The sequence below is a fragment of the Pagrus pagrus genome (assembly GCF_965226575.1).
Source record: "Pagrus pagrus genome assembly, chromosome: 4".
In the NCBI taxonomy this organism is placed as follows: domain Eukaryota; kingdom Metazoa; phylum Chordata; class Actinopteri; order Spariformes; family Sparidae; genus Pagrus; species Pagrus pagrus.
In genome coordinates, this window is record NC_140188.1 from 11611458 (window position 1) to 11631448 (window position 19991).

At 41.7% G+C, this 19991-nt stretch overlaps 1 protein-coding gene across 1 annotated transcript in view; it reads left to right on the top strand.

Moving 5' to 3' along the window:
• Positions 1–18422, top strand: part of plch1 (phospholipase C, eta 1) — a 63998-nt gene extending 45576 nt beyond the window's left edge. The window contains 12 exon segments of the mRNA XM_084350725.1: positions 592–654; positions 3730–3824; positions 6102–6199; positions 6287–6466; positions 7686–7793; positions 9034–9158; positions 9349–9433; positions 11423–11569; positions 11979–12058; positions 12191–12250; positions 12760–13147; positions 14458–18422. Of these exon segments, the coding sequence (XP_084206851.1) occupies positions 592–654; positions 3730–3824; positions 6102–6199; positions 6287–6466; positions 7686–7793; positions 9034–9158; positions 9349–9433; positions 11423–11569; positions 11979–12058; positions 12191–12250; positions 12760–13147; positions 14458–17258 (4230 nt within the window). The 3' untranslated portion in view covers positions 17259–18422.
• Positions 18423–19991: the final 1569 nt, after the last annotated feature.

A 19991-nucleotide genomic window follows, 5' to 3' on the forward strand; every position in this document is an offset into this window, starting at 1 on the left:
CAAACACACCCACTGAATACATTAAAGTGGTCAGCCAAGCAGCAGCTCCTCGGTCCACTCTGAAGGGACAGATTATGTTCTGACAGCTATGTTAGTTTCTCATCCGTAGCATGTCGAAAACAGACTGAAAGTGATGAGAAACTAAAAGTCTGCAGTGTTACTTAATATTTAATTTCCCAGCTTGTCTCTCGTGCTATTTATAGACGCTTCAGTTTCCTGACAGCCATTTTATGTGGTGGGTGTTGTGCATCGGGGTTTCCTATTCTCTTTATGCTGCTGCCGCTTTGTTGGTGATCCCCTTCACCTCACTGTGTCTATAAAGCTTTTTATTTTTTCTCTCTCTCGTCTTCCTCACTAGTAATTTTCCTCAATTTTTTTTTTTTTTTTATTCCTCACCCACTCTCTGCTTCAGCTGTGCTTGGCTTTATTGGCTGATGTCTATTGCAGCCCCTCCAGTTTCTGAGCTTTAGGGTTTAAGTGACTCACTGGGTGCTAATGTGGTTGTTATTAGATTCACATCAAACGCTGAATGTAAACAGGTGCTCGCAAACGCACATAAAGAATCTCTGAATATGTTCTCCTTGTCTCCAGAACTCCAAAGGGGTTTTGAAGAAATCCCAGAGCAGATCCTTCATCACGACTCTCAAACAGAAGGTGAGGAGCAGGGGGCTCTTTTTTTTTGCTTGATTCTTGATCTATTTCTGAGGTCTGAAATGGCAAATTCAGGCAAGTTCGGCTCCAAGATAGCTGGTAATGACATACTTTTCCAACTTCATACCACAAGTATCACAGAACTTTAGGTAGGTAGTTCTCTTCTTCAGACAGTCGTTGTCTTTCCACTGATGTATTTTTTAAGTGGCCACCATTTTTGTGTCGTCGTCTTCTTCTTCTTCTTCTTCTTCTTCTTCTTCTTCTTCTTCTTGTTTGTTTATTGGCGGATGACAAACTGGTTGTTTCCAGTTTGTGACCTTTACTTCTTGTACTCTGTTTATTACAGCCATGTGTGATGTAGCTTACTGCCATCTTCCTACAAAACTAAGTTTGACTCCAAACCAGTTGATGGGAATGCGCCTAATTGGCATTTTCTTTTTTGCAATGTTTCAAAAGTTCATTTTAAATTTACTAGACAGATATAAACTATAAAACTATTAGACATTATCCAACTTTGTATTGGCTCTATTTGACACATCAAACAGGCAACAACACTGCCCTTTACCTGAGAAAAAAAAGACAATCCAAGTCAACTAAATGGGTAAAATCACAGATTTTAGACAGAACTCTTTCAGGCTTCGGTCACACATACGACAAATCAACATTTGCCAAAAAAATAAGCCAAACATTTGCATCCGGTTGTGAAGCCAAATAGCAATGACGTGTGTGTGCTTGACCCCACAAACAGACCACAAATCAGCACACTGAGTTCCTCGTCTCTCACATCCTGCACTGCCCACATGTAGCCCTGGCAGGCGATTTTTTCACTTTCGCCTGCACTCGCGTATGTCTGACCGCAGCCTCATGATGGCCTTGGCTGCTGATCGAGCATGGCCAATCAGCTGAAGAGTTATAAGAGCTGACTAGAGCCAATGGTACTGGAAACACCACAAAATACAAGGGCTGGCAAAGACTTTCCAATATTGTCTGGTGGCCAGTATTTGACTTGGTGTGTCAGAGCTCTTGGATAGAACAGTAAGAAGTTAGGCTGAGATGGACTTCTCCATGCAAAGAAAACACTGGTAGATCCAAAATGATCTGGTCGACAAACTGTCTTTTGTTGCCCCTGTCCAAACTTGAATGAGGTTGATGAGGTAAAACATCGAATGGACTGTTTGTACTGTTGCATTACTTTATTAAAAGCAGTGCTAATCCTTCTTGACATATTGAAAACTCCACATATTTTAAAAATGCAACAAAGGAGTGAGGGAGCACTTGCGAGGAGTTCCCATCGAACTTGCCACTGATCATATTGTCTAAACATTAAAGGGCTGTCCACACCAAAAATGACATCTATAACAATAACTATAAATAGTTTGTTTTAAAAATCATTTGACTTTCTCAAGTGGATGGTGGCATCCACACTACAACTTTAACAAAAGCGACAGCGGGGAACTATATGATTGGGATTACTTTCAGAGAGATTTGAAGGACGAGAAACATTAGCAACCAATCAGAATCCATCTGAATTCACATGGCCATCAATTAGCTTGTTTTTAGGAGGTATTTTTCTACCAAATAATGTTGCAGGACTGCTTATAATATTGGTTTCCAACTGACGCCAACCTCTTTTATGTAGGTATTTGGTAATTTGATGGTATTTAGGGAACACTTTTTAGATGGTCACCATAAGAATAGGTTGCAAATAACACATAAAAAATGTCATTTTTCCTAAGACAAAGACTGCCCAATGGTCTTTGTAGTCCTCTTTACAAAGGATAATTAAAAAAATTACAATATTAATGGGGTAATAATACAAACTCAGACATTATATTTTTTTCCCATAACTGAATAAACATAAACTTTTCTCAGAGGAAAGCAAGGTCCCCAGAACACTGTTTGAAGCTAGATAGGTGGCAGGGTCCGCCAAATATAAACAAAGTAAAACAGTATGAACTTGTCTTTTAAGGTCAGTTTGTTTATTCAGTTTGTTTATGTAGTTGTTTAGGCATAAAATTCAGTCAGTGAAGATATTTCTCTCCTGATTAAAATCTTCCCCAAAACTACATATTGCACCTTAATGTTGTTTACACTGTTTACAGACGGCTCTCTCTTTCTTCAGTGTGGATCCTCACATTGTTATCTTTAAAGTCGCACACAGAAAATGCATATACTGTATGAGGCACCCTTATCTTGAGCCTGTTGTAGGTAGCAGGATCATAATTAAAACCGCCACACTTATCTCTCAGTAGCACGCTGCAGATCAATGCAGTGAATGCATGCTTTTGGCATATCTTTGCAACATGCAAATCTAATGCAAGTACTGTCTTTGGATCCGCTTTAAGGTGTGTGTTTGTAATTGAGACAACTGCTCTTGGTGTAGGCTGCTCATTTTACAGTATGATATAGGTTTGGCCTTCAACATGTGTGTCTGTGGTTGTTTTTGTCACATTTTCTCCACATTTCACAGCCTGGTTATTTCTTCCTCTATCCACTTGCTTCTTTTCCTCTCTGCCCTCCTCTGTTTACCCACTCACATCTCCTCTTCATTCTTTTTATGCCTCCCTCTATGCATATTATACATCCTCCCACGTGTGTGTATATATGTGCGCATGCATGGGTGCATGTAATCTGTTGGCAAGCGGCCTAAACCCTGTAATTACTGCGACCCTCATCCTCTTCTCAACTCCACTTTAGCCCTAATAGAGACGTTCCTTCTCTCAGAAAAAAGCGCACACTTCACCAAATGCACGCTCGCTATAATTACATACGTTACACCTAGAACACCCACCAACATGCACAAACACTCAAACTGCTGCTACAATAACAGCACTCTCAATGAATCTCACAGGAACACATACAATTTGCAAGAGATATTATCAACAGCCCTCTCCCACTGAAGAACTCTTCTACCGAGAGGTCGTGTGTGGGCGGTATCATGTATGAAGTGTATTGAACACATTTATCAGGATTTCAACTGAACATAAGAATATAGGCACCACTTTTCTGGTTTTTAAGCTCAAACCTTCATCGTGATGTAACTGTTTGTTTATGTATTCATGGTGTGTGTCTGTCCAGAGGCACTCCAAATCCAGGCTGTCATGCCAAAGCGTGGACAAGGAGGAGGACGGTCAGGAGAACTCTGCGAGGGAGGCCGGAGGGCAGTTCAACAGGTGACCTTTGACCTGCTTCACCACACCACTGACAATCCCTGATGATCGTGAGGTTTGATAGCTGCTGACTGCTGGAGGCATGGAACAATCCAGTGCATCAATCGCATCCTACAAAACACCAAAGCTTCTTCAGTAATCATTTATGATTGTCTAAAGGAAAAACATTTATGGACTTAAAGCCCAAAGCTACCAATATCTGCGTTTACATGGACTCAGAAACAGAGGAGGGCAGGTAGTATGACAGAAAGTGAGCTTTAATGAGCTGAAAATCCAAAAGTGTGAATGATAAAAAGACAATACAAGAGTAATACAGAAACATAGGACAGCCAGAAAACCACAGGGAACACACTAGAGCTGGTGAACAGGCACAGGAGACACAGGACTGACGTGAGGATGATAACAGACGAACCAACAAAGACTGAGGGAACAACGCAGGCTTAGATACAAACTAAACTAACAAGGGGATGCGGTGCAGGTGGAGAGACACTGGGAACAGGGCAGTGCTGACGAGGCTGATGTGAGACAGGTGTGAGGGGGAAAATCAGGCTGGGGAAAAGCACAGGAACACAGGAGGGACACAGAACGCTGGGAACACAGGTGAGCAGGAAGCAGAAAGTGACAAGACACAAGAGGATATAACTACAAAATAAAACAGGAAATCAAAAAAACAAACAAAAAACAAACAAAAACACAGCCAGATCAGAGTAAAAATAATCGATAATCTGTTTTTTTTGGAGGTCTTAAAAGATTTGATGACTGTTGAACGTCTCAAAGCTCAAAAGGAAGGATGGAAGGACAGGCTGGAAACAAGTTGTTCGACAAAGTGTTTGAAAAGATGACTAAACCAGAATCCACCGAACCATTTTCTGAATCAAAAACCGTTGGAGTAGTTTTAGGGGCCATTTCTTACAAGGCTAAAAGTCAAGATGGAAAAGGGTTTCCGACTGAGACAGAGTGTTAAGGTTAACAATCTTGTTGTTGTTGTTGTTGTTCTTCTTCTTCTTCTTCTGCTATATTTCGGGGAGATTAGACATTTCACAGTGGGCAGAACCAATTTGCATATATACAAAAACAAAGCTATATTCTGATTAAATGCTTTGGAGCATGTAACGCACATCTTTACAAGCACCAGAATGATTTAGGTCAGACTGATGAAGTCTTGTCCATGTAAGCACAGCTACTGACAGCAAATGAAGGGAAGACAAATTGGTTTTGATTCCTGTAGATTTTATGCATCATCTTCAATATCCAGTGAATGAAAGACGGCAGGAATGACAACTTATGTTATTTAACTTGCTGATCTGATTTATTTTTATTTTTTCATAATATTTTTTTTTAATGTGGCAAGTTTGCTGAACTGACTCACAAGTGCAAAAGACCGGAGACAGAACACCCGGGTTGAATGAAATTGAGGCCAAGACTTGAGTCATCCCATATGGTGTCATCGTGCAGCTCCAGTGGCTCAAAGCAGTGTTTATTGCATGTGATAAAATTCAGCTTTTTTATTTGATATTTTCTTTTTTTTTAACCATACTTTTGCAGCCTTTTTTTTTTTTTACATTAAAGCTAGTCTCCTGTGACTAGTGGTTGACGTATAAGACCATTTATTTTGTAAAAGTAGCAATACCACGCATAAAAACACCCTATTTCACAATATTGTTAGAATCAGATCTGATTCACTAATGAGTCGGAGAATCTAATTGCGTCGGTTTTTGTCTGCAGCATGAATATATCCGAGTCTCTATCACGCAGTCTTTGTCCACCTCTGTCTCATTCTTTCTTTGTGACTGAGCATTGGGCAAGAAGTATGGAAATTCAGCTTTGTTTTTCTGCCTCAGTCGCTCTCCGTGTACGAGGCCTTTGTCTCTCTTTGTTCTCCCAGTCTCTGCCTCTGGTTGCGTATTCATATATGCCTGTCCTCGGGAACTGTCACATAGATCCCTCCAAGAATCTGTCTGAGTGGCTATGTGACTGACTACTGTCTTTGTGCAAGACTGCGTGTGCATGACCGTGTGTCACGTGTGTGTGTGTAGTTGTATGTGTGTGAATGCGTGTCTGGCTGCACTGCATGCGCTCCGGTCCCCATTAAGCTTTTTGCCTTTGATGCTCTTTCCTGTGGTTTGCAAGCTGCTTCACTGATGCACAGTCCTCTGTTGCCTGCCATGCTCCGGCCGCTGTAAATGCTTAAACAACTATACGAGTGTGTACATGTCTTCTCACTCACTCTCCTCTGTCCTCTCTTGAAATTGACTTCTGTCGTCCGGTATCTTTCTTCAGGGGTGGAAGGAAGAGGAAGACGATGAAGCTGAGCAGAGATCTGTCCAACCTGGTGGTGTTCACCAACTCTGTTGCATCACAGGAGTGTCTGAATGAAGGTGAAGCACCAGCGCTCATACAACAAATAGGCACAAATAAGATCTTTATACCCTGAGGTCATTTTCTTACCCAATGTTTCTCTTCAGGTACTCCAGGTGACGTCTTGTCATTCAGCGAGACCAGAGCCCAATCCCTGGTCAATCACAGAGCCGAACAATTCCTGGCTTTTAACCAGAGGCAACTGTCACGGATTTATCCCTCGGCCTATCGTATCGACTCGTCCAATTTCAACCCCCAGTTTTACTGGAACGTGGGCTGTCAGTTGGGTAAGACCAGTTTAGAGGTTTTCTGTTAATGAAAAGAACCGGTGCCTTCCCTCTGGCCACATACCTGTCATTAATTGACACGTGACACACAAACAGATTTCCTCTGTGGCCTGCACACCACACAGTTTGTTTACACACATGTCGCCAATGTAGTTTGCTTGTGGTTATGTGTGCTTACTGTATGTATGAGCATGTTGCGTGTAACTGAGTCTTCAACAGTTGGATCAAGAATGTGTGAGGATTAGGGAGAATTATGAATAAATAAAAAGCAGATAAGCTAATGAAGAAGTGTTGGAAGTGATATTTATATCCGTGCAAGGCGCCATCAGGAAATTCAAGATCCAAGGAATCCCTGCCCGTCCTGCCAATTATGTGTTTTTTCTGTTAAACTCAGAGAACAATATTGGCTTCTAAGAAATTAACTTTTCAGGTGAACAAAAATAGAAACAAAGAGAAAAAGATAAACAAACACCGTACTCTGAGCTAGAAAATCTTTGCAGCAGCTCTGATTCGATCTTCTTCTTTCAGTTTTCTTTTTGCTTGTTTAATATGTTTCAAGGAAAGAGACAGGCTTAATGAATAATGAGTGTATTAATCAATCAAGGGAGGAACATTTGATTAAATGTAGAAAAAATGACCACAAGAGTGACCAATCAGTCGCCTCACATGATTTTTGCCACAGACTTGAGCTTCCTCAGTGATTTTCACAGGCTGTGAAAAAAGAGCTTCCTGAGGTATCCACAAATGGCTCACCCTCAACCCCGCAGCCCTCATCTAATCCTAAAAGAGGTTAATAGAATAAATACAGGGATTTGACAGTAAAGTGATTTTTTATTTGTCCTACAGTCCTAACTCATATAAAATAAATTAAAAACACATATGAATGTACAAAAAAGTGATAAAAAAAAATCCAATTCTGACATTTATTTCACAAAAAGGGAAGTTACCACACCAAGTGGAGTGAAATTTGGTTTGTTCATGCTCACCTCCGCCTCTGGGTTGGGTTGCCAGGCACACACACAACCCGCAAGAAAACTGAAACATTCCCATTTCATTTGTATCACCGTGAAATCAAGGGGAGAAATTATTAATCGGGAGCACAGGGGGAGAAAGAGTTAAAAGTAGGGAGATAAAGAGGTATGGTTTACGCATCCTACACCAACACTTGGATAATAATTTTGAAAAATGAATGTCTCATGTGGATTTTTATCTCTTTCAGTCGCTCTGAATTACCAGACAGAGGGCAGGATGATGCAGCTCAACAGAGCCAAGTTCATGGTGAATGGAGGTATCGGCTACGTCCTCAAACCTCCTCCCATGTGTAAAGGTACTACAACACACAGACTGCACGTGCACAAACAAGCACAAATACACAAAACAAAGCAGTGTTTGCTCATACACATAAAAGTTGATGTGCAAACCAGTGCTTATTTGTTGCGATTGGATTGAATAGCAAGTCTTAGAGAATAGGAACAGAACCATACTGGATGAACTGTTCATCGCGGAGCCACGTGCACGGGCTACAGGAAGTAGGGATGCATGGTACGGCCAATGCCGATAACCAATAATGACCTGTTTCTTGTGGCTGATACACATAAGATAACAGATAATTTCACATTTTTGTATTTCAAAAAGAAGTTCCTAACCTGTAGTTTATGCACACCTGAGGACAAGACATTTTCAGATGTAGTGAGCAGTGATGTCGTGATGGTTAATTTCACATTGTTCAGCGCTCTAGTCTACATTGCATGGCTTTGTGCCACTCTTCAAAATCACTAGCGTGACAACAGCGCGCTGCACTTCTTCTTCCCTCAGTGTTTATTAACAAAATGCAACTTAAGAAGACCATGCTGCCACCTACTGTATGTGAGTGTGTAAATTCTGCACTCATTCAGTCACTACAAGCTATTTGGTTTTGTATTGTTAGCTTCCTTTAACCGCTAGAATTTCACTGATACCAAAAAAAAAACAGATAACAGAAATTTCAATTTGTGTTGTGTTGTGAGGTATGTTTCTGCACCACATGAGGTTGTGGAGGTGATCTCATCCCCGTTATTTCATACAACTTAGGAGTTAACTATAGGGCTTGCTGCACATTTACCACATAACTCATCATTCACTCATTCACACACACATTCATACACTGGTGGCAGAGGCTACCATTCAAGGTGTCTCTGGCTCATCAGGAGCAATAACCATTCACACTCACATTCACACACTGCTGGAAGAGCCACTGGGAGCAATTTGGGTTTCAGCGTCTTGCCCAAGGACACTTTGACATGTAGACTGCAGTGGCCGGGGGGCAAACCATCGACCTTCTGAGTACATTAGCTTATTAAGGGCATGAAAAATGTGTGTCCACCACTATATGTGACTGGAGCCACACATGTCAACATTATCCAATCAGGTACAGAAATGTGTGTGTGTCTGTATTTCTCACCTTTGCACTATTTGCATATGAATGTTCGGAAACCGAAAGGAGCAGAATAGTCAGAGAGGATTGGATTTCAGGATTGAGTCATGACATAAATCAATGTTCTTGCTCTGCTGTCCTTCGTTCCCTCCAGGCTCCTTCAACCCATTCAGTGATGACCCGCTTCCAGCTTACCCTAAGAAGCAGCTCATTCTCAAGATCATTAGTGGACAGCAGTTGCCCAAACCACCAGACTCCATGCTGGGCGACCGTGGAGAGGTACAAATGCACCAAAACACATACACTGTGTGCCAACATCCTCCATCTGTCTTTCTTTCTCTGTCTCACACACAAACACACACATGCATTATTATACTCAACTACTCAGAGATTTTCAGCTTGCTCTCAGCAGAAATATTCAGCATCATGAAACAAAACATTAATTTTATTGTCCTTTCTCCTTTATCAGATTATCGATCCATTCGTCGAAGTGGAGATCATTGGTCTGCCAGTTGATTGCTGCAAGGAACAGACACGAGTTGTTGATGACAACGGTTAGAGAACACACACAGATCAATTTGAACAATATAATACCGTTCACTCACTGAACCACTGACAAATGCTTTAACAGTTCATGTTGTGCAACATAAAATTGCTTAAATAGGCTCTAATCAAATATTATAATATTCTTCCTAAATAAAAATGTGAAAACAATGTGACGGTCACCCAAATATGCAGCTGCCCTCAGCTTTCTAGAGCTTTGCAGTTGAGTTCAAGCTCATTGTTAAGCCAGTCTGCAGCTTTATTGTTTTGATTCACTCTCCCTGTTCTAATACCCTCAGTTTTGGCTGCAGCTGGCAGCTGTTTTCAGTGAATAAAAAAAGCCATAAAAATCCACTGTGCACTACCTGCTCAGCACCAACAGGGAGACAGACGCAGCTGACGACTAGTAACTGGTGAAAATAACACAGCGTTTAGCAGCTAAAGAGCCAGAGGTTTCCCTCAGGAGTTGGCATGGAAGAGAAAATGAGCTGAAAGAGAGTGAATGTTGGACTTGAATCAAGAAATACATTAAATGATGTTCCCCCAGAACTGCTGGTTGTATAAATAAGCAACTGTTTGCTGAAAAGTTCATCATAAAGGTAGATAATACACTGATCAGCCATGGCAGTGGCAGGACAATGCACCCCGTCACACTACAAAAACGCATTATGTTTGCCTGTCAGTGGTTTTAATCTTTTGGCTGATTGGTGTATGTTAGGTTGTGTTTACAATTACATGTAGTTTCTGCTGCCCCCAAGTGGCCAAAAAATCAATTTGAAAAAGCTATACTATCTGATCTTAGCATCCCCCCTTTTGACTTTCTAGTTGCAGCAATTTTTACCTCAAGTAGATTACAGACTAGTTCCTGTTGGTGTGTGAATGAGTCAGGCCTACATGGTTTTGACAATGGAGCTGTGAGTAGAGATGCCATCTTACTGTCTTTACACTTAATGCCTGTTACTGTATTTTCAAAATCAGCTTTTTCACATGAGGCATTTTGCTACAGTTGGAAATGTGTAAAAATAACCATGGCTGTATTTGAGATACCTACCTCTGAATAGAACTGAGGCCAGTGTTAATGTTGTGAGTAACACCCAAGCTTTTCCTGCTATCGACAAGTCAAAATATCTGCTGTGAAAAAAGACCTATTGATTAAAAATGTTACTGAATATTAACAAACTATATTAGACCTTTAACCCACTTAGCATAGATCATGACCTCAGGTGGCTACTCTTTTTTTGCACTTTGTAGATGAAATATGTAGATAAAACATATCCAGCTAACTCACCTTCTAAGGCTCTGATACTTTGCAAGGACTACACTTTATTTCTTGAAGTTTTATAATGCACTGATATTATCTATGACCTTTTCATTGTTGTGTTGCAACAATGCAAACTTGTATGACTAATGCCTTATTTTTATACTGTTTCACTTACCTGTCTTTGTTGCTATTGTATTTTACCTTTTTCATCCTCTGAAAAGTCCCAAGTGCATATGATATGCATATTACATTTTGCATATAATAGAACATTCTGTATGTACGGCACACAAACAAAAGCAGTGTGATGTCATCTCGCCTTTGCAAACTTATTTCTAAAATAAATAGAGCAGAGATGAAATGATGCCATAGCCACAGATGCTGCACATTGGGCTGTGGTGCACTGCAAGGATTCAAAAAGTCAGATTAATTAATTAGAAGCTTAATGAAAGCATAACGAAGGGGTGAACTGGTGTCGACCCTAACATGTCTCCACAGATGAGGACACCCGGCAGGGGGAGGGGAAAAGCCTCCTCTGGGAAAGGTTATCAAGCCCTGGGAGCTCAACATGGTTATAAGATTAGTGTGCAGGGCATTGATCCATGAAATACTTCATTTGACACATCATTACAACCAACTCCATTTTTTCTAGTTCTCTGGATGTCTTGTATATATTATTTAATGAGATAATGATGAAACAGATTTTAGTTTTAATGAGCATGCATGTGTGTATTTTCCTCAGGTTTTAATCCAGTATGGGAAGAGACTCTGTCCTTTACACTTCACATGGCTGAAGTGGTTCTGGTGCGTTTCCTCGTCTGGGACCATGACCCCATTGGACGAGACTTTATTGGTCAACGGACAGTCGCCTTCAACAGCCTGATGCCTGGTGTGTGCAGACTTCCTCAGTACTTTCAGCTTAATTTGACAAAATGAACATTTTGTGTGAGAGTGGCATGAACTTCAGAGGGGGCACAGTTTGTCACTGCGAGTCAGAATCATTATAGTTCACAAATAGACAGACTAACTCAACATATAATTCCCCCTATGGCTCTGGCAATGTTGTAACTATGGGGCACATTATCTTCTGTCTGGTGAACCATGATTTGTTTGATTTGTAAAGTAAAGGACTTGTGCCTTGGCGGGTTATTTTTGATGTCTGCGTCCATCAGAGTTGTCCCTGAACCCTTGATGCCCTCTCCTCGGGGAACTACTACACAACCATTAGTCTGATGACAGCTGTTATCTTTGACTCACTCTCTTGCTCACATGCTTTCTCCCTTCCTCTCTAACAACAGGTTATAGACATGTTTACTTGGAGGGACTGACTGAGGCGTCCATCTTTGTGCATGTGTCAGTGCATGATGTCTATGGGAAGGTAAGTTCTGAACAGTCCCAGTGTTGTAGCGTCCCCCCGTGAGCCACTTTTGTCAACCGAGGTTAAAAAAAAAAATGTTTCTCTCGACCAAAAATCAGTCTATTTAAGCAATCAATCCTTTGTCTTTTTTAGTGGAGCCCTCTAGTCCTGAACCCCAGCTTTACCATAATGCACTTACTAGGATCTAACAAGGTATCCTGGGCTCTGTGTGGTGCTGCATGAAACAGTAATGCATGATGCAAAAGCACAGTCTGTATTCAGCTGTATCTTCATTGACTTGTTTGTGTGTGACATTAACTACTGAGTCATACAGTTTGCTCTTAAGGTCATTTTTGTTCAGCTGTTGTCGTCTCATTTTCAACAAAAATGGGATAATATGCAATGTAAGCATGCCTGCATAATCCACAACAGCTTCCTGCATATTGTTTGTTGTGCTAGCTTAAGGAGTAAGGGTGCCATCTATAGGTAATGCATATAAAAGCATGCAATTGTTACATCTGGTGTGAACTAAGTTCAGTACATGGCATATTGTTTCATTGTTTTCATTAAAATTAACACTTGTGTGAAAAAGTTGTGTTTGGTGTACATCAGAAGTCACTGCACCTTGGTTGAAAATATGTGAAGCTCATCTCCTCTCCTCTATGTTGACATCTTTGTTTCCCCTTCTTATTTCCTTCCTATGCTATTCCTCCTGCCCTTAGGGTAATCAGCTGCGAGGTATCCGAGGTTTGTTTAACCGTTCTTCCAAGTCCTCTGTGGATACAAACTCTGGTGGCCTTCGGAAACGCTCCATCAGTGATCACCTCCTGCGGCGCACAGCCAGTGCCCCAGCAAAGGGACGGAAGAAGACCAAGATGGCCCTTTCAGAGTCAGTGGCTTCAATATCAGACCAAAAGAATGCCTCAGGTGCAGGAGCAGGAGGCGAGGGCATGTCAGGAAAGGAAGCAGGGGTAGAGAAGCGTCTTCAACCTCGAGCCCCCCTCACCCATAGACCTATCTCTATGCCCCTAGACAGGCTTCTGCAAGGGCAGCTGACCCTCTGCTCCACAGACAAGGAACAGCGTGACATGGGTGCAGACACTGTCATTGGTGGGTATTTTTCAATTCATCTCAGTCAAAGAATTTAATATATTTTGCAATAATTCAAATTACACATAAATTACATAAATTCTACCTTAGTTAGCATAAGGAATTTGTAAGATTTGTGATTCAGTATCTAACACTAAGGGCCCAGACACACCAAACAAACTAGCGGCAATGAAGGCCAACTGTTGTGCCACCTAATGCCACCTTTGTCAAGGCCAAAAAGTTCACACAAGTTTTCACACTACTCTTGCTAATATAGCCACTTCTAATTGAGAATATGTCTGATAAAAAGTTGCAAATGGCACTAACTGCATTAAATGGGTGAAATTATGGATACTATACAGCACGGGACTCGAAGGGCTTTCCTTTTCTTTATCCATTTCTCTTCTTCTGCACTGATTCGCTCATCTGAACAGCCAATCAGAGTGATTTCTTTCACTGACGGGCTCCCACACAGATTCAACATACTCAGTCAGTTGAAAAACTGACATATTGCAAAAACTAGGGCCACTGGCCTGACGACAGACCATTGACCTGGTGTGTCAGGGTCCTTACACAAACCAAGTCACAGCAATCTGAAGTATTAGTTACAAAGTTCACTCTTTGGGAACAGTTATTGTTTTTTTCAAGTAATATCTGAATGACAAAAGTGCTATTTTTTGGCGAAAATATGCTTTGAGATGGCATATTTCAAAACAGCATTTTGCATTGACTTGCTTTGCACATTGATTAATGTAAGTTGTTTGCAATTTCTCTCCTTTGTTTTACTTAAACTGTTACAATTGTCAAAAGCTCATGTACAGTAACCATGTGAACTGACAGACTACAGCCTACTCTCCATGATACCTAAACATGCCTTTTCTGTCCCATCTTCATCTGTTGTGCTTCTTTATAGTAGAGAACTGACTAGGATATTCCTGCAGGTAATCTAAAATACCTATTGTCTGAAGGTTGCATCGTCCAAAAACATACCAGTATTGCGTCCACCCAGTGTATTTTGTTCCAAAGTGGTCTGAGAAATATATTGATGTGTCATTTGATCCCATGTGACCAAACCGATCCCATTTGACCATCTCTTTCCTATTCGGATGTACATGGATTCTTCCTTTTATTTAAACTTCCACAGCCTCATCTTCCAGCTTCCCCTTCACAGTTGTACTGGTGATCCATTTGTCTGTGTATTGCTACTGCCTTGTTTTGGCTGGACTGTTAATTGTTGTCATTTAATCGTGGTTGGCTTGATGTTCTACATCAAATGCTATTAGATGAGCCTGTCTTTATTAATCTTTGTGTTCTATTATCTGTGTCCACAGGAGCTTGCCCCTTCAACAGGCCAAGGTCTTCCTCTTTGGACCCTTTCATCAAGTCATCATTCTCTATTGAACCAAACATCTCCTCCCCTTCTAAGTCATACATCAACAGAAACAAAGACTTTGACCAATCAGAGGAGGCTTCTTATCTGGTTATTGGTGGTGGAGAAGTAAGAAAGGAAGAAGATTATGCCAATTACCAGTCAGGAGACAACGTAGTCCACAAATCAGAGATCATCTCCACAGGAACAGTGAAAAAAGGTTTGGTCTCACCTACAGCAAAGAGCCAGATGAGATCAGATAAACCAGAAACATCATCAAACAGCACAACATTCACAGGTGCACCTTCCATCTCCTCGTCCTCCTCCTCTGCCCCCTCCTCCACGGCCCCTCTTTCCCCTGTCAGTATGGACTGTGATCTGAGGAGTCCCACCTCTTTGCATGACAGCACCATCTCCAGACTCATTGATGCTGTGTCCTTAGGCAACGAGCAGGACACATGTGGCTCTATTTCTGCTCTGATTGGTCAGTTTGAAAGCACTGTTGACCAAAATGATCTCTCAATGTTATCTCATGATCAGACCCCGTTCCGTCATTCGAACTTTAGACCTACTACTCCTAAAGTGCTCCAAGATTTAAGGTCTCCTCTCAAGACCAGCAGTTCATCTACTAACAACAGGCCAACCACTCCTAAAGTGCTGCAAGGTTCAAGGTCTCCTCTCAAGACCAACACTGCATCTACTCACAACAAGCACCTACTAAGTCCCCAAAAAGTAGCTCGGAAAACAAATCATACAAAACAAGAAATCCTTTCCCAGGCAGATGCTCCTGTTCCAGCCATCCTCTCCAGCCCAGAAACTGCTGAGCTTGAAGAGGTCTACACCATTCTGGATGAGGAGGTGCTGTCACCTGTATCCCTGTACAACCTGAAGAAACAGACAGTCCATGTTCGGGCAGAGAACACACCCTCAAACAGCTTGGGGTCATCCCCAGCAAAGGTGGGTCAAGGTTTCGGGAAAGGGCACAATGTGAGCTGGGATGATATGCACAGGAAAAGGGGCGGGACTGAAGAAATTGAGGAGGCTGAGGAGAGTGTATACGAGGAAGTGTATGATCCCCCAGCACCAGAGATAGAACGGGATACTGCTAAAAGGTACATGGGTTCCTCTGTAAACAATGACTGTTTTCAGTTTCTCCATGAGTCAGCTAGCAATGCTTTTTCAGAAGTGGAGATAAATGTCGATGAGGATCCATTGGAGAGGATGCTTACCTCACCAAGGCATAGCAGTCAATTGGAGGGGCTCATAAGTCCAACAAAACGCCACGCGATTTACCAAAACCATCAGTCCACTCCCAACTACTCCCAACAAAAACAGCCTTCGTCATACTGTAATCCTCAACAACAGTACCCATTACATGCATCTCATAGACCATTTTCCCAGTCTTCCTCCCCAATGAATCAACCCTGTTATCAGCTGTCCAATCACAACCAACACCAGAACAACTCCCAGCCTTCTCCGTTCCACAGAACTGCCAACTCACGACCCTCCAACCCCAGTCCGCTGCGTCAGAACAGCTACCCTGTACCTAAGAGTACTTCTGAGGCCTTCAACAAGAGCAGAGACTTCAGCAGTTCCTACACACAACAGAGGAGCTATATTGGCAGCCAAAACCTAAATAGTTCAAATCAAGATAGGCAAGGGTATAAACCGATAGACAGGGAGCAAGCAAGGTGCTTCCCCAGTGGTTTCTCCTCTTCTGAAAGCCTCCCTTGCCAATCTCCCATGTCTTCAAACATCTGCAGAGACAGAGGACTATATTCCCCTTCTTCAGACTGCGATGCAGTGTACAGCCGCCTGGACTACGACTGCATTACGCCTCCACCAGATTCTTCAGCTACTCAAAACCCCCAACCACACTGCCAAAGTCCAACACAATCATACACCCCAAAGCAGTCATGGAACCAAAAGGTTTCCCTCAGCAATACAAGGCACCAGTCACAGCCTGAATCCAGAGTTTCACTGCACTCAAATGCAGGCCTTTTATCAACAAAACCCCAGCCTGGTACCACAGACTCCACAGCCCCCAGCCAATGTAAGTCTAAGTCCCTGGGAGACCTGACTTCTGAAGACATATCATGCAACTTCCAGAGCAAATACCACATTATTAGTCGCAGTTTCATCACTCCCCATATGAGAAAGCAAAAGAGGATGGCCGCCATGGGGGAAGTAACTTTCCAATCACAGTCATGTGATCCGCTTACAGAACAGCTAAGAAAGCTGGTCAGTCTAGAAGCAGATGAAAGTGACAGAGAAAGGCCTCAGCCTCCTCAGTTGCGTCGGGAACCGAAACCCCCACTGTCACAGCCGCAGGCAACAAGTATAGCTCCTGTTGTTCCCAGGGATGTAGATGATTCCCCTCCACTCCTGACTCGTCGCCTCTCCTCTCGGAGCCAAAGCCGAGTTCGTCACATCAACAACCGTGCCCGAGAAAGACAGCAAGAGGCTCTCAAGCCTCGGGCAGGTGTGGTGATCAATAGTACAGCCAGCATTGGTGGAGTAGTATTGAGGAATAAACCAGCCTCACAGAATCCACCAGCTAACAGACACTCTACTGGTTCTTACATAGCAGGCTACCTTGGTCAGCTGGAGGATAGAGGACTTCCTGAAGGAGCTTGTACATCATTACATTATGGAAATGGGGATCATTATGGAGATCGGTACTATACCGATGACTCTCTTCCACCTGCTGACTCTAATCACTCTGCGTCAGAGCCTGAGGTCTACTTTCTTCTCAGACTGTAGCTCTGACAGTAGCCTAAAGTGAAATTGACTATCAGGCAGTGACTCTTGATGATGTTTAGTTAAACCAAAAGCCAGAAGATCAAGGAAATAAATACTTGCCATTGTTTGTTTACATGTTCCCTCATAACAGTTAAGTAAATCTTACCTGGGATATTTCTTGAGAAAGATACAGTCTGTACAATGTAATCCATGGTTGGATCTGACAGCATGAATTTCCTGTATGAAATGTCCACTATTCAATAGTGAATGGTCTTTCTAGTCTGGCATTGTAATGTCTATATTCTGCTTAATGTGTACATGTTTTGGGGAACTTTGATTCCCTCAAAATGGCTTCCTAGACTGATTGTACAGATACATGTTATCTCTGTCCTTGTGATGTACTGTCCAAACTTTGTACATTGACTATGAGGCAAAAAAACAAGAATTGGGTTTTAAGCGGAGAGGGAATGTCTTTCTTTGTATCATTTGAATGTGTAGTATAATCAAACAGCTACTTTTAATAGATGGGATTCATCTTTTCAAAGATCAAATGTAAGTCTTCCTTCTCTTTTTCAGTGGTATCTCTTTATTTGTGTTGTGTGTAAATATCTCTGTCATTGTTTTTAATCTGAGATGGTTTTTAGTTGAGAACCAATTCTAACTGTACATTTATGTTTGTGCACGTTACCTGTGTGAACATGTCAGGCATGACTATGCACCAATTTATACAGTAGATGTTGCATCGCCCAACAACAATTGCACAGAACAAAAAGTTGCATTGGATACAACTGAGGACATAGGCTTGTTTGTATTAGGTGCAATACAGTACGTAAACTTCCATGTTTGGACTCGTTGCTCTCTATGATTTGTAGAATTTGAAGACGTGATTGCAAATTTAAAAGATTTGGAGTTTAAAGGTTTTTATTTTTATAATTGCTTTGATACAGTCTGCAAAAAAATCTGTTGTTGGTTATGGTTATTTTATTTTGTATAACTCAATAGAATGAAAACAACAGAGTGATAACTACACAGGGCCCGGCTGAGAAAGGGAGGGTGGCAAAGCAGCAGTTTTTTTTCTATTGTTTCAGTGTTACACCATCCTTTTTTTCTTTGTATTGTTGCTCATTTAAGAACTGTGAGCATTTTCCTACCAATGCAATAAAATACTGAAATATTTGATTTCAACAGATTCCCTGTTTATTTCCTGTTATTCTCTGAATGCTATATAGAAACAGATAATTAATCACGATTGCAGCTCAAGCTCAAAATCAATTTATTGTCAGTCGTAAACATCTCCATCTTTCCCCATATGCCACCTTGAACATAATGGGATGTAATTGCTCATGAAATTACTGTATAATAGAGCTGACAGATGGCACACCTGTTGCTCGGGGCATACAATTCCCTATACAGGTTCCAACCCACACTCACCTACACTACACTAAACACTAAGTTTTATAGATCAATCACAGCACAATATTTCTGAGAGAAAAGGACACATACAGTTGGATGATTGCTTTGTTTTATCTCAACTTTTCAGCTTGTTAAGAAAAGTGTTGAGCAGCCTCCCTTTAACCTGCCCGTCCTGTGGTGCAATATCACAGTGACCTTGGGCCTTTCGAATGACATCATACAGTACTGTATCTATAGGAAACATTCCGTACACGTATACACACACCCACCATTGCTAACTTCACAGACGCTAATCACTTGTTAGCATTTGATTGGTTTTCCACCATCACTCTAGAGGGGAATAACTTTAAGTGTGGGCTGCTTGTGTCATCAGTTTGACTGATTCGCTTTACACCTATTATAAATACTCACATCGACACTTCACTCGTTCAGACTGGGAGGGGGGGTTATGTAAGTGTTTGTTCATAATGTGATGTATTTTTGCAGGTTCCTGACATGAGACTCTGATGTTACATGTGGACATTTTGAATTCAATGGGATCTGTTTTTGGTTTACAGGGACTGTTGAACGTAAATGAGGTACCTTAACATTTTTTATTTCATGCACTCTGTTTTCAGGTTTGATGAAGCAGGATTGATATGGATTGTGTTCTATACCAACTGAATTTCTTTCACCAGTCATTGATACACATAATATTCATGTGCAGGAGGGTAGATTTTGTTCAAGGTGCAATTGTCACTGTTCACAGTTTGTCTTGTGATATGTGTGATAAGAGCTTTTTAACAAAGTGAGGCAATTTTCTGTTTGTTATGTCATTTGTTCTTGCAGGTAACTGGCATGAGGCTATGGTGTTACATTTGGACATGTTGAATTCAATGGGATTCATCTTTGATAACAGGATCTGTTGAACATTTATGAGGTACCTTACAGTAATGTACCATACTGTCTGAACTTAAAACACTGTTTCAGGTTTGATGAAGCAGGGTTGATGTGAATTGTTGCTGTTTTACACTGACATTGATATATGTGTTAATTGAGATATGTGTTAAATATCCAGGACAGCTGCATCCATGTCTTTGTCCCTCTGGTTGCTCACTCGGAGGCCCTCCTCAGCCCTCTCCCTGCTGCTTCTCAGTGTAGTGGGCAGACAGACAGGGCTGGAGGCGGTTCAGGCAAAAGTGTGCTCCCGGTGGGGTGTACCAAGCGACAAGAGCCTCTCCCAGGATGGAGATGTGATTATCGGTGGACTTTTTAATCTCTATTACATACCTTCAGCTGTAGAGCAGGGCTACACCAAGCTGCCAAGTTATGAACCTTGCACTGGGTAAAATTTTATCAGAA